Source organism: Arvicanthis niloticus, chromosome 14, assembly GCF_011762505.2.
Source record: "Arvicanthis niloticus isolate mArvNil1 chromosome 14, mArvNil1.pat.X, whole genome shotgun sequence".
Classification (NCBI taxonomy): domain Eukaryota; kingdom Metazoa; phylum Chordata; class Mammalia; order Rodentia; family Muridae; genus Arvicanthis; species Arvicanthis niloticus.
Window position 1 is genome coordinate 72,999,939 of NC_047671.1, and position 13,255 is coordinate 73,013,193.

Here is a 13,255-nt window from a genome sequence, read left to right on the forward strand (position 1 = left end):
AAGAAAAGAAAAAAAATAAAGTGGAGTGGGGTGGGGACATGGCTTGGAGGGGGTGGGGACATGGTTCAGAGTGGGGTGAGGACATGGTTCAGAGTGGGGTGGGGACATGGCTTGGAGGGGGTGGGGACATGGTTCAGAGTGGGGTGGGGACATGGCTTGGAGGGGGTGGGGACATGGCTCCGGGGGTGAATCAGCTGTTGTTCAAGGATGATGATGTGATTTTTGAATCCCCAGAACCCACATAAAAACTGAATGTGGTGCACCAGTCTATCACCTCAGTTCTCTTCTCAGAAGGTGTGGGAAGAGACAGGAGACTCTCCAGAAGGTCACAGGCAAGCTCATGTGGAATGCACAGCAGTGAACAAGACAAAGTGGAAGGCAAGGACCAACACTCGAAGCTGTCTTAAGCATGCCTGTATGCATGTATGTGTGTGTATCATGCATGTGTGGGCACACATGCACACACACACATACATACACATGTGCATGCACACACATTTGCCCATGCACACTTGCATATAAGCACACACACACATTTTAAAAAAGAAACTGGAAGGACCTAGGACATGGTGGGACACATCTTTAACCCTATCGCTCAGGAATCAGAGGCAGGTAGATCTTTAACTCAAGGGGCAGCCTGATATATATATCAGGTCTGGGGCAGTTGTGGATATATGGGGTATATATACTGAGACCTTATCCCAGGGAAGGAAGGAAAGAAAAGAAGGAAGGAAGAGGAAAAGAGGGGAAGAAAGGAGGGGGAGAAGGAAGGAAGGAAGGAAGGAAGGAAGGAAGGAAGGAAGGAAGGAAGGAAGGGGGAAGGAAGGTGACTGAAGAGTATATTTAACATGAACTCTGGCTTCTACACTCATGTACACACAAACACATACATACACATCACATATAAAACACAAAATGAGACATCCTCCCTGGTCTCTCTAACAGTACACCTGTGCTATTTGAATGTATTATATGAAACTATTTTCTAATATTCTAATTTGAGGTCAGAATTTACCAGAAAGGAACTGAAATGGATCAAGTTCTTAGCAATGAAGAACACAGCTAAGACATCCCGACCTGAGGATGTCTGGTACCTGAGTTATTGGCATCCATCAGAGCCTTGTTGAAGTCCTCATGCCGGGTGCTCCCATAGCTGTCCTTAATCCTTCCCAAGTCTGTCTGGATGGGGTTGAGCCCGTCCAGGACCTCACTTGTTAATCCAGCGGCTTTCCTGACCATGCTCTTTGCACTGTTGACCACACTGTTGATATCACCTAGTGCACACACGAGTAGGGAGGTGTAAGGAGCTGAGACGTTCTTCCCAAGAAACCACGGCCAGTGGTATGGAGTGACGATTACCTCTCTGCAGCCCACGAAGATCATCACGGGCGGTGGTGAGGTTGGCATCCAGCAGGTCCTTCTGAGCCAATACAGTCTTCAGGGTTTGCTGGAGGCTGTTGAGAGCTGGACTGACTTCTAAAGGAAGGGAGGGAAAGAGAGGGAGGGAGGAAAGGAGGAAGGGGGACACCAAGAAGCAATTACTTCGTGGATTTGAATCTTCCATGTGCATTTGTGGCCTCTGAAGTGAGCAGTGTCTGCAGACCACTGAGTATATATGTACCTTGATCCCTATCCCACAGATGCCATTGCAGTACCTAGACCCACGGACATGGGCATCTCTGGTCACAGTGGCTGGAAGAGCAGCTTACCAGAGCCTTGTGGTGATTGACTTCATGAAGGGACACACAAAGAAGGGGAGATGCAAAATAAATCAGGGGACAGCTGGACTTTCATTCTGACCAAAGCAGAGGAAAGCTTACTGAAAGAGTGTCTACCTTGTTAACAGCTGTGGCCCAACATGCAGGGTGTGTCTGGCACTGGTTGGGACTTAGTATTGGGACACACCTGTTCAGTAAACAAATGCTTGAATGAGCAAATGGATGATGCAAAAGGGGAACCTGCAGCCAAGACAGGACTGTTAAGGGGGAACCTGCAGCCAAGACAGGACTGTTAAGGGGGAACCTGCAGCCAAGACAGGACTGTTAAGGGGGAACCTGCAGCCAAGACAGGACTGTTAATGGGGGAACCTGCAGCCAAGACAGGACTGTTCTTGGGTGAGCACAAAGGACACTGAGTGGATATTTGTTTCTGCTCCTGCAGAACAATGAATGGACCTGTCCTTGGGGTTCTCACTGGAGATACTCAAAGGGACAGAATAAAGATAAAGTGGTAAACAAAAGGTTCCAGTCTACATCCCAGCTCCTCCTGCAGCCACCTTTGGGATGTGGCAAGCAACCAGCCCCACCACGCTGGGAACACAGGCCAGCCACACCATGCTGGGGACATGGGCCAGCCACCACGCTGGGGACATGGGCCAGCCACACTATGTTGGGGACATGAGCCAGCCACACCACGATGGAGACACGGGCCTCCTTAGAATTCCAGGGCTGCTTTAGTTAACACAGTTAATAGCCTACCCTACTTAAAACACTCCTCCTGGACACAGCCTTGTATGTCACCTGAGCACTGAAAGAGGTGGATTCACATGGGGATTGGTCTGCTCCAGGACCTGAGTTTGATTCACAGCATCGTGAAAAGCAAATATACAAGCAACAACAAAACCCCATAGCAACCCGCTCTAACCCCATAGCAACCCACTCTAAGCTCAGTGTTATAAACAAGGCAAACATAATTTCATAAAATCTTAATGTTGATTAACGATTGCGTGTTAGAACATACTTTTTCTGGGTTTTGCTTTTTACACATTTGATACTCAAAAATATGTAGTAAAAATGTATAAAATGTATAAAATGTATAAACCTAATTCATCAGAAGGGACTGAGAAATTAAGCAAAGACTGAGTCCAGACGCCTGCCTGTCTGTGGCTTCCTGGGAAAGGCCATAAAAATTCAAGAGGCAGCCTGGGGCTTCCTGACTTTCAGATGGCTTCTATCCCCGTGTCTCGAAGCTTCTGCTCCATGAGCTGTACCTCCATGTTAAGGCAATTTAATTCATTTTTTATAAAGTATATAAGATGAAAAATTATCAAAGGTAAACAAACTTAAAGTGTTCTCATGCCCCATGTTAGCTGTGATTGTTTCTTGGTACTTTCAGTTGCTAAGATTTTAGGACTTAGGACGCCTTGAAGCAGTTTCTGTAAAGGTCTGGAGTTAATGACTTTCATATGTGGCTTCCCACGGCCATGATCACAGTGTTCTCCACAGTCAGGCCAAGGAAGACTATCATTCTCAAGACTTCATCTGTGTAAGGCCTGCATCACATTCATTCATGCCTGACAGATAGGGCTCCTTAGGATGCTGGGTGAATGCATGGCATCAGTAACACAAACCATAGCACAGAAGTATCCTCTACATGGAATTCAAAACCCACTTTCATATCAGACCGCTCATGTGTGCCCACAGGCCGATTAAAGCCCCTGAGTGTCCCTGCCATCTGCCCCTCTTAATACCTTGCTGTAGCCTTTTCTGTGTCATCTTGGCTTCATTTAACAAGTCCTCGCTGTCAGAACTCAGGGTCTTAGCTCTTCTTGGAAGGTCTTCCTTTATCACTGTCTGGAAGCAAAACATTTATCAGCCTTAAGCAGACACTAAGCCTTGGGAAGTGTGGAGTAAGACTTTCCACCTTAGCCTTAAATCCCTTATCTTTAGTCTTTAAAGATCGAGATTTGAGAGGCATGCACTGTTGCCTAATTATGTGGTTAGGATTCTAGGCAGACATCCGTGGTTGGGGAGCTGGGCTGATCTGTGGTGACAGATGGCACAGCCATACAAAGCCCCTGTAATCATTTAGTTGCCTTAAGGCCTTTACGCTTTGGAACCTGAAAATCTTCCCTCTTCCAAGGCCCAACTTCCTAACTCTACTGTTTAATGTTCTATCCCCTATTTCTTGGACATAGGGATATTATATGGTACGTCAAAGATACTGAAGGCCTCTGTAGACATGCCCAGATTAAGACCAAAGCACTAAGAGAGAATGGCAATCCAGTTAATTTAAAAAAAAAAAAAAAAACTTTCTTTTGGTAAATGCCAGTTTTTAATTAAGGCATAAAAGTGCTTTTGCAGGATAAAATATCTGTTTAGTTTCAAAATTAACATCAGTATATTTTCTATTTAGTTGTATAAATAAATTTTAAATCACGCTCCTAATATCAAATAGTCAATAAATGCAGAAATGACCCATACCAAAACCAAACTCCAGTCTGGCACATATAACAAGCTCTGATTTTAAATGAATAATATTTTTGACACTGTCGTATGCATGGGAGAGTAAGCAAAGAACTGCCTCCAGAGCCAGTCCAGCAAGCTGCCGGTGTAGCTCCCGGTACCCACTTGGAAGGCAGACTCCGAGGCACTGGCGGCCTTGCTGGCTGCATCCTCGGCTGCTCTGATGGCATTGAGGATGTTCTCATAGGCCGTGGCAGCGTCCACAGCGTAGCGCACCAGCTCATCCCCGCTGGTGTTTCTCTTTATCCTGGAAGATGAGACGGGGCAGGTTAGGCCATCCAGCGTCCCTTCTCTGCCTGGGGCTGCCACCCTTCCAGTGACTGCGTGGCGTATGCTGTGAACTCCATCTGAGAGACACCTCATTGCAAGTCTGGTTTTGGCTGGGTCTATGGGTTCTGGGTGGGGCTTTGGCCTTCGTCCAGCCCTCCTCCCTGCTCCAGGGTCCTAGCCAGCCCAGGGGATGGGTGATGCTTATGACACCTGGACCTCTGCAGGAAACACTCACTCTTCCAGCTGCTTTGCCAGCTCCTGTAAAGACTGCGCATGCTTCTCTGCCTCCACCACCAGGGCTGTTTTGCCGCCCGATCTGGAGAGATCTCGGACTTTGTCACGCAGTTCCTGTCTTGCTCCATTTAAAGCAGCAGCTAAGCTTTCATATTCCTGTTTTATACAAATAGACAAACACAATAAGGAATATGCATGTTTGCCATTTTCTAAACTCCTTCACAAATGATGTTTCTACTGAGAAGCCATCTTTGCTAAGTCATTTCATCATATCGACTTCTCCTTAGTTACTTCAGACAGTAGAGCTGACAACAATCTAAGTTTGCAACCATCTTGGATGCCTTCCTTCTAACGGACACCCTCTTTGTAAGGTTTTTAGAGTTGCACTGTCATCAGCAAGGTGGGGTTCTGCTAAATGGAAAGGCTTCTTGCGATCCAGAAACAGACACTGTGAAAGATTCTTTTGAAATGCCCATAAGAAGTCTGTCAAGCTTTTATCAAGTCTTCAGTGTCTTCCATTAAGAAAGGCATCTTTCGTACTCTTAAAATAGCATTGCAATACTTTTTTCGTTACCACAAAGATGACTTGATCGTTGCAGAAAAATGAGGTAATGTAGACAGACTTAAAGGGTCCCCAGCATTGATTCTTCCCCCACAGAGAGCCTGCCGTTACTGGGAAAACGGGGTGTACTCAAAAAGAAATAGCTTAACCTATTGCATGTCTCCTGACAATAGCAGTTGACTAGTTTGGCTGTTTCTAGAAAACCAGAAGTCTCTGCTACCTTCTGGCTCTTGTCCATCTGCTGCAGTAGATTGTTGGTCTGCAGCAGGGAAGAGTCTGCTCTGGCCAGGTACTTGGTGAAATCATTCTTCAGGGAATCCATTTCTTTCATTTGTCTCTGGAGAGAATAAAAGAGCCCATGTTCACACCTGCCATGACACATTAGCAGGAAGCACAGACAATCTTTACAGGACAACAGCAAACATGTCAGAGTAAAGATAGTTTCTTGAAGCTGACAATAGCCTAGCCTGCTACAAATGATGAGGCCGGAAGTCTCACTGCATGTTGCTCTGTTACCATGGTATCCTCTGTTACCATGGCTGAAGAAGCCTCATACACTCAGTGACTCCACCAGTGAGGTGGGGCATGTTATTAAGATCTGCCTTAGAGAACAGGGCATAGATTTTAACTAAACGAAACAGGAACAGTTGCCTCTCTGCACAGCAGTGCCAGGGAACATGCAGGAGGCACCCGAGTAAGAGATGCACAGGTCAGGTCAGCCCTGAGAGCTGAGTGTGTTACCCACTGAGGAGACACGGATTCACACTTATCAGCTCCCTCCTCTTTTGGAGCCAATCCGTGTTATTCACAGTTTTTTGCTGTTGTTTTAGTGTAGGATATTTACCATCAAAATATATATGGCTGGGGGTATTGGCTTGGTATTAAAACAGTCATCTAACATGAGACGCTGGGTCTGATTCCAAATGCCAGAAAGAAAGTCTCTATCTATCTGTCTGTCTGTCCATGTCTGTCTGTCTGTCTGTCTATCTATCTATCTATCTATCTATCTATCTATCATGTGTGCGTCTGTGTGTGTGTGTTAAGCTCTATCTATATTCTGCCATTACAATGGGACGTGACCTATGTTTCTGCCTCTTCCCTATAAACAGGTAGATAACTGTTTCAAATGCCTATGTTGGTGACTATTACAATATCTGACACAAAATGTTTCTGAAAACATATGAAACACACATTGGATTAACTCGGACGTAATGAATATCTCATCTACTCAGCAAAATTTATCTTTCAGTTACTCTCCAGCCATGGACAGGCTGTGGCAGTTTGTGAGGCTCTGTCTGTGGCTTCGGAATCTTCTGGCAGCAGTGAAGGGAAATGATTCCAGTCTTACATTTAATGCCTCACGCCTGTTAGATCAGGGTCTGAGGTAGAATAACTCGACAGGCCCCTGGTTCCCTCCTGCCTGCGGCTCACCTGGATGGCTCCCAGAACCCCCTCGTTTTCCTGGTTGAGGCCGGCAGCCTGCTTTGCTTGGGCTGCAGCCTCCTGGAGGATGGAACGCAGGTCCTGCAGTTTGGCCTCATAATCACTTAATGAGTCCCGAATATTCCTTAGCAGGCCGTTGCTTTCCACCTGGTAGGATTCTAGCCAGGTCCTGATCCGGTTCAGTACTGCAACATATAATTTATGATCTTTTCTTAAGAGATGAGTTTAGTGAAGCTAGGGGCCCAGAACTACAGAAGAGCTGAATTCTTGCTCAGTCTATGACTCCCCCCCCGCCCCCCCCCCCAGCCTTGGAAGGAACAAGAAGGGAAAGCACTACTTATGTAGACCTATCATGTGCATTTATGAACTGCCATGTTTGCCTGCCGTAAGTACCCGAGAGCAGGAGCTCTCATTCTCGTGTTACCGAAGACAAGCCTGTAATCCTAGCACTTGGAAGGCTGAGGCTGGAAGATTTAGACCGGCCTGGGCTAAAGAGGGAGATTTCACCTTCGAGGGGGAAAAGAGGTATATGTGTGGGTGAGGGGACACGGCACAAATATTTGAATGTTAGAATTATTTTGGGGGTATGCACACCGTGGTAAGATTTCATGCCTCTTGGAAACCTTAGAGAAGAGACTTGGCTCCAGGGGCGGAAAGGGAAGCCCCGTTTCTGGTGCGCAGCCTCGAACAGCAAGGTTTGCTGATGTGAGTCTTTCCTCCTGCGGCCTGGTGCTTTAGATTGCATTTAGGATTCGGCACTTCAAGCTAATAAATAGTGGATGTGGGAATCTGGGCCTGGCCTTACAGAGCTGGGCTTCCATTTTCTCGGCCTCTGCTTCTTGGAGGTGCTTTTTAAAGTCTCGGCTTCGCAGCTCCCGCATCATACGCTGAGCTTCCGCCAGCTCCCTGGACCAGTCGCTCCCTGGCAAGTTCGGTCCTTCTCCACCTGGCCTAGCGATCTGCTTCAGGAGAACTGGAAAACATCAAGTAGCTTATCAAACTGAGGGCTCTGGAAGCTTTGCAGAGAATCCTGTGCATCTTTAAGTATCACTGTGGGATCTTCTTTCATAATGCTGAGCTCTCAAAATACATAACAAAGATTATACAATAAAAGTTTTAATTGTTTAAAAAATTGTATAAAAGCAAAAAGGAAAAGGGGGCATGAGATAGGGGTTTTCTAGGGAGGGGAATTGGGGAAAGGGGATGGCATCTGAAATGTAAATAAAATATAAAATAAAAAAAAAGATATTATGACTGTGAAATAAAAAATCTGGTACTGAAACAAACAAACAAACAAAACCAAACAAACAAAAAAAGTTTTAATTGGACTGGGTAACTTCTTACTGTGCACATTCTGAATGACGTTTTTAATCTTCATGTCCAATTCTTTGGTGCTTTGGATTGTCTGGTCAATGTTGTTATATAATGTTTGCGCTTTTCTGGAATTGACCTGCGCCTACATGAAAAATAAACTCATTTTCAGTGAATTACATTAAAAGAGAAAATAAAACTGAAAGTATCGTCAAAGGGAGAAATTAGTACATCACCTTTTCTTGTAAAGTTTCAAATTCCCGGTTCAAATGGCTCAGTTCTTTTTCCAGGCCATCCATTTTGGACCCGTGACTTGAGATGGTGGAACGGAAGCCAAGCAGCTGGTTCTGAATGCAGATACAGAGATAAACCTCACTTTGGAGCAGACAGGTAAGTTTCATTCAACAAGACCAGTGCTGGATTTATGGGATGGAAATATGGTGTTCTTTGAAATAAGACAAGCCTACTTTCTGATGCAAACTAAAGTAGAGTCCTGAAATAAAGCTGGCCCTCTTTCAACCACCACAGTCAACTTGTTATTACCTAAGATAATCAGCTGAAAATAAAAAGCTTCGTTTGGCTACAGCTTTAGAGGTTGCGGACCCCAACCACTTGGTCCCACTGCTTTGGGTCCCCGAGTGGTCAGCACTTCATGGTAGAAGCACATTGTGAGCAAGGAAATGGAACCAAGGAGGGGCTGGGGTATCACAAGTCCCCCTCCCACGAGAACATGTACCCAATCCTAAATCATTTACCTTTACCTCTAACATTTCCTACCAGTCACCAAAAGCTACACTCCAGGGACTAGCCCTCAGAGCCTAGGCATTGGGGGAGGGGCATTAAAGACCCAGAGTAGAGCAAATCCACAAGACAAGAGATGATTTTTTTTTTACTTGAATTAACATCCTTACCTTGTAACAGAAAATACTACTACTTACCCAATATATCTATTTCTAGATTATAAAATATACTTACTTAAAAAAATCTGTAGTCATCAAAAAAAGCAGTACATATAACTGATTGTTGTACCGAAAACAACAACAAAAACCCAAAAAAAAAAAAAAAAAAAAAAACAAAACCCGTAGATTCAAAGACTCTGGTTCCAGCTATAGAGAAATTGCTAGTTGATATAGCTGGATGCCCTCGGATTCAAATGAGAGGCTGGGATCTTAAGGAAGTGAGATGGCGTGTCTGGGGCTGCACAGTGCACCAGTGATCGCACCAGGTCAGAACAAACAAACAAACAAACGCATGTTCTATTGCCTTCAATGTATCTTAGAGACAATGTGGGGTAAACCAGACCCCATCTCTGTGACTCAGCAGGTGAGTCTATTCTAATCTGCTGGGTACATATGTACTCAAAAGTACTCAGAAATGCCAGCTCATTTTTACTGAGCTGCCAGATTCTGTGACACAGGGCAGTGAGATGGGTGGCCATAACTTTAGGATGAGAAAGCTGGAGCATCATGGTGGAGGTGGCCAAAGCATGGCCTTTAGACATGGTGGTGACTTGAATTCTTGAGCCACATCCTAGGGGAGTGGTTTTAGGCAGCTCTTCTTACTTAGCTCGAGTGTCCCTAGACGAAAACAGTTCTCCTCACAGACGTCTCACGTCTCCTCACTCACGTGAGATTCAGTGAGATGCTAAGAACAGAAGCTAGCACACAGCATCTGTGTGGAGAAGTTCAGGGCAGCATAGCACCACATCATTAAAGCAACTAACTCATGAGGCTTCCTTTTCTCTTACAGCAGGAAGATTTTTTTCTTCATCTTCTTCTCTATATTAAACCTATAAACTATGGCATCAAGTCCCTTACGGGATGAAAAGGAGCCACTCTTTCAGAATTACCTTTAACCCTCTCTGTACTCAGACAGAGCCGCTGGTGTGGCTCATTCCAGACACGCCTGATGATTTGCCCAAAGCCTCTCTCGGCGTGTCTAGTCTTGGCTTTACCACATCTACTCAAGCCTTGTACTTGAGTAAGCGGAGCTTCCCATGCCCATGGTTTTCCGTTGGGTCTTTTATCTCTGCTTCTTACTTGATTTCCAGTGAGGTTCCTCTCATCTCATTTCTTTAATTCCAGTGGATGCTGCTCTTTTAAGGAACATTCCAACTATCCTGTCATCTTCATTTCTCTAATGTGCTGTCATCTCTGACCGACTGCATTCTGACTGGTGTGGCTGCTGAACACTGGCAGGACCATGCAATCACTGGGAGTCCTCTCCCTCTCCCTTTCGTCATCTCCAGTGACCTCATAACTAGTGCAGCTCCCACTGGAAACCCTGCTCCCTGAGTCTAAGACTCAGGACTCGTCATACACTGGGACGATGTTGTCCAGCACGGGTCCGGGCTGATGGGTTTCCATGACCTGCCTCTTTTCTCCTGTGGCCAGCATTGAGCACTGGACAGTTTCGGGGCTGTGTGTTCAGCCTCCATTAATGGGAAGAAAAACCCTCAGCATTACTTGAGAGAGCTTGACTCAGACCCTGTGGCCCCAACACTTCTCAGAATACCCTCCAAACCCCTTATTTCCAAGGACACTGAGAATGCCGACCCAGATGGACTATATTCCAGCTCCAGAACAAACCTCAACATTTGATCAAAGGCATTAAATTCATACATAGTTTGCTTCTGACCACAAAACGATTAATTATGCATCAGTACTAGAAGGTCATCAAAAAAATCTCTGATCTAGAAATTAATAAATTTCTCATGGGTTATTCATATGTCACAAGAAAATAGGAAAATGTTTTGAACTGAATGAGAATAAAAACACAATACTATAAAGTCTGTGGTATACAGCACAGGTAATATTTAAGGGAAGCAGTTTTTTTTTTTTTTTTTTTTACAACATTAAATGCTTATGTTAGTAACAAGAAACTTTTAAATCAGTAAAGTGAGCTTTAATCATAAGAAACTAGATAATGAATAGCAAATTATTTTACAGAATGTTCAAAGAAAAACCAAAATAAGTGGGTAAGAGTAGAAATCAGGTAAGTTTGATACTGTGTCCACTTAGCAGAACAAGAATAGTAGGTTCACCCCTGAGGCCCCTGAGCTCCCCAGTCTGGTTCCTGGCTAGATTTACCATAGCAGCCATGTCTCCTCCCACTTGGTCACCACTATGAGCTTTACCATAGCAGCCATGTCTCCTCCCACTTGGTCACCGCTATGAGATTTGTGCACTGTTGCAGCCATGCACTCATCTTACCATGCTGGTCAATACTATGCTTTATAAGGGTCACAGCTGGGTAAGGTAGTTACTAACATTTCTCCACAGTAGCCTGCAGAGAACCTTCCAGTACTATGAGAGCTACTCAGCAAGGAGGAAGCTTCCTGGTCAGTACCAACTTGATTTGTCCATAACCTGAACAAAATTTGTATCTCATAACAGAAAGATTAGCACAGCTCTTAGACCTCCTCAGAGAAGTTTCTTTGCGCAATGGTTGGTAGTTAATGTAGAAATTCACAACTGGTCACAGTACTGAGAATAAGTGTCAGTTGAATTCTCGACACAAATGGGATGCCTATATCACTCCACTCCCCCTGTCTCAGGGACCACTGTGGAAGAGGGGGATGGAAGCCAGAGTCAGGAAAGATCAGACTGAAACTGACTCCAGGATAGCAGGACCACCACATTCCTGAACTCTCATCAGTTGTGGCTGTCTGCACAAGATTAAGACAAGATTAAGCCAGTGAACACTTCAGCATGGAGTTGGGAGGAGCTCATGAGCCCCACCCACAACTGAGGAGATGTTGACAGTTGATGGCTTCCAGAGCAGGAAGAGTCCATTTCATTTGAGGATGTGGCTCTGAGTAAGTCCACCATGCTCAAGTGGTGGCTGCACACTTGGGAGTAACACACATTGGTGTCAACTGGTTGGTTGTTTTTTAACAAAAAAGGACATGAAGTTATGGGACATGGGAAGCTGGGCATGGATCTTGAAGGAATTAAGAGGATCAATGTGGCAGAAACTTCCCTGCTCATTCTATTTTCAGTGGGAGGCCTATGATTAAGACAGGAAAAAGGGAGACAGAGCTAAGGGTGGCAGAGAGACAGGGATGCAGAGAGATGCAGAGAGACAGGGATGCAGAGTGATGCAGAGGGATGCAGAGGGATGAAAAGAGATGCAGAGAGACACAGAAAGAGGAGAAAGGCAAAATGGCAGTGGACTTAGACCCCTGTGATTCAAGTAAATAGAAAGATATGAAATCTAAAGGTTAGGAATACTGGGATAACTTTCTAATCTGTGTGGGCATCTTGGGTATTGAGGTTTTATTGATATATATATATATAAATCCATTGGTTAACTTTAAGTACCAAGAGTTTTGATTTACTGGGTTACTGGAAGGTGGGTCCATAACAACCGGGTGGTTATGGCTGTGAAGGAATTAGTAGCTCCAAAGACAAGTGAACCAGAGCTGGAAGCACAGCGACTGAGACTGGTCACAACAGGGTCTAGCTAGAGAGAGTAGCTGGGAAGACACCAAGCGGAGACCAGGTAGCCCACTAGTAGCAGTTATTAGTGCAGGAACATGGCAGGAGCCAAGCCAGACATCTCATTTCTAATATCTCCCGCTACAGATCAATATGATCCAGATTCACTCTATGAAATTCTCAGAGAGTTAATAAAATATCAAAATAGTAATAATAAATGTTTCTGTCTTGACTGATAAAAGAACAGAAATCAGAAAATTTGAAAACAGAAAAATTGATGAACTAGAAAAAAAATCAATGAAGTTGATAGTTGAGAGGAAGACACAAGTAAAAAATACCATGGAGGGGTGTGTGTGTGTGTGTGTGTGTGTGTGTGTGTGTTTGTGTGTGTGTGAGTGACATGGCAGAGTTAACAGATCTCCTGTTAATTCTGTTAACAGGAGATGACCTCTGAAGTATTTGGAGTGAATACATTTGGTCATTTGCGTGAAATAGACCCATTATTTGAAGGGATCCATAGCCAACTCTTACTCATGAAGAAATAAATAAACTACAGAGCTTAATGCCATTTGTTAAAATTCAATATACTGATCATTAGAACACAAACCACCTAAGGACTATATAGCCTTATATACTTCCCTAGAAAGTTCTAGCAACTATTTTAAGAGGAATTATATACTAGCTTTGAATAAGGCTGTGTTTGAGCCTCCTGAATGCAGGTCACAGAACCGAACACTTTATTAGACAAGGAA

General features: G+C 44.6%; 1 protein-coding gene across 3 annotated transcripts in view; it reads right to left on the bottom strand.

Annotated features, from left to right (window-relative positions):
• Lama3 (laminin subunit alpha 3) overlaps window positions 1-13,255 on the bottom strand; it is a 237,054-nt gene that overhangs the window by 46,282 nt on the left and 177,517 nt on the right. For 2 of the 3 annotated variants that reach the window (XM_034518463.2, XM_034518466.2), the window contains 10 exons: window positions 8,301-8,411; window positions 8,098-8,209; window positions 7,559-7,726; window positions 6,742-6,938; window positions 5,531-5,647; window positions 4,750-4,904; window positions 4,350-4,491; window positions 3,470-3,572; window positions 1,360-1,476; window positions 1,095-1,274 (listed from right to left, as the gene is read on the bottom strand). In XM_034518463.2, coding sequence (XP_034374354.1) covers window positions 1,095-1,274; window positions 1,360-1,476; window positions 3,470-3,572; window positions 4,350-4,491; window positions 4,750-4,904; window positions 5,531-5,647; window positions 6,742-6,938; window positions 7,559-7,726; window positions 8,098-8,209; window positions 8,301-8,411 — 1,402 coding nt within the window. The remainder of the gene's footprint in view (window positions 1-1,094; window positions 1,275-1,359; window positions 1,477-3,469; window positions 3,573-4,349; window positions 4,492-4,749; window positions 4,905-5,530; window positions 5,648-6,741; window positions 6,939-7,558; window positions 7,727-8,097; window positions 8,210-8,300; window positions 8,412-13,255) is intronic. The other variant, XM_076912977.1, reaches the window with a different exon arrangement.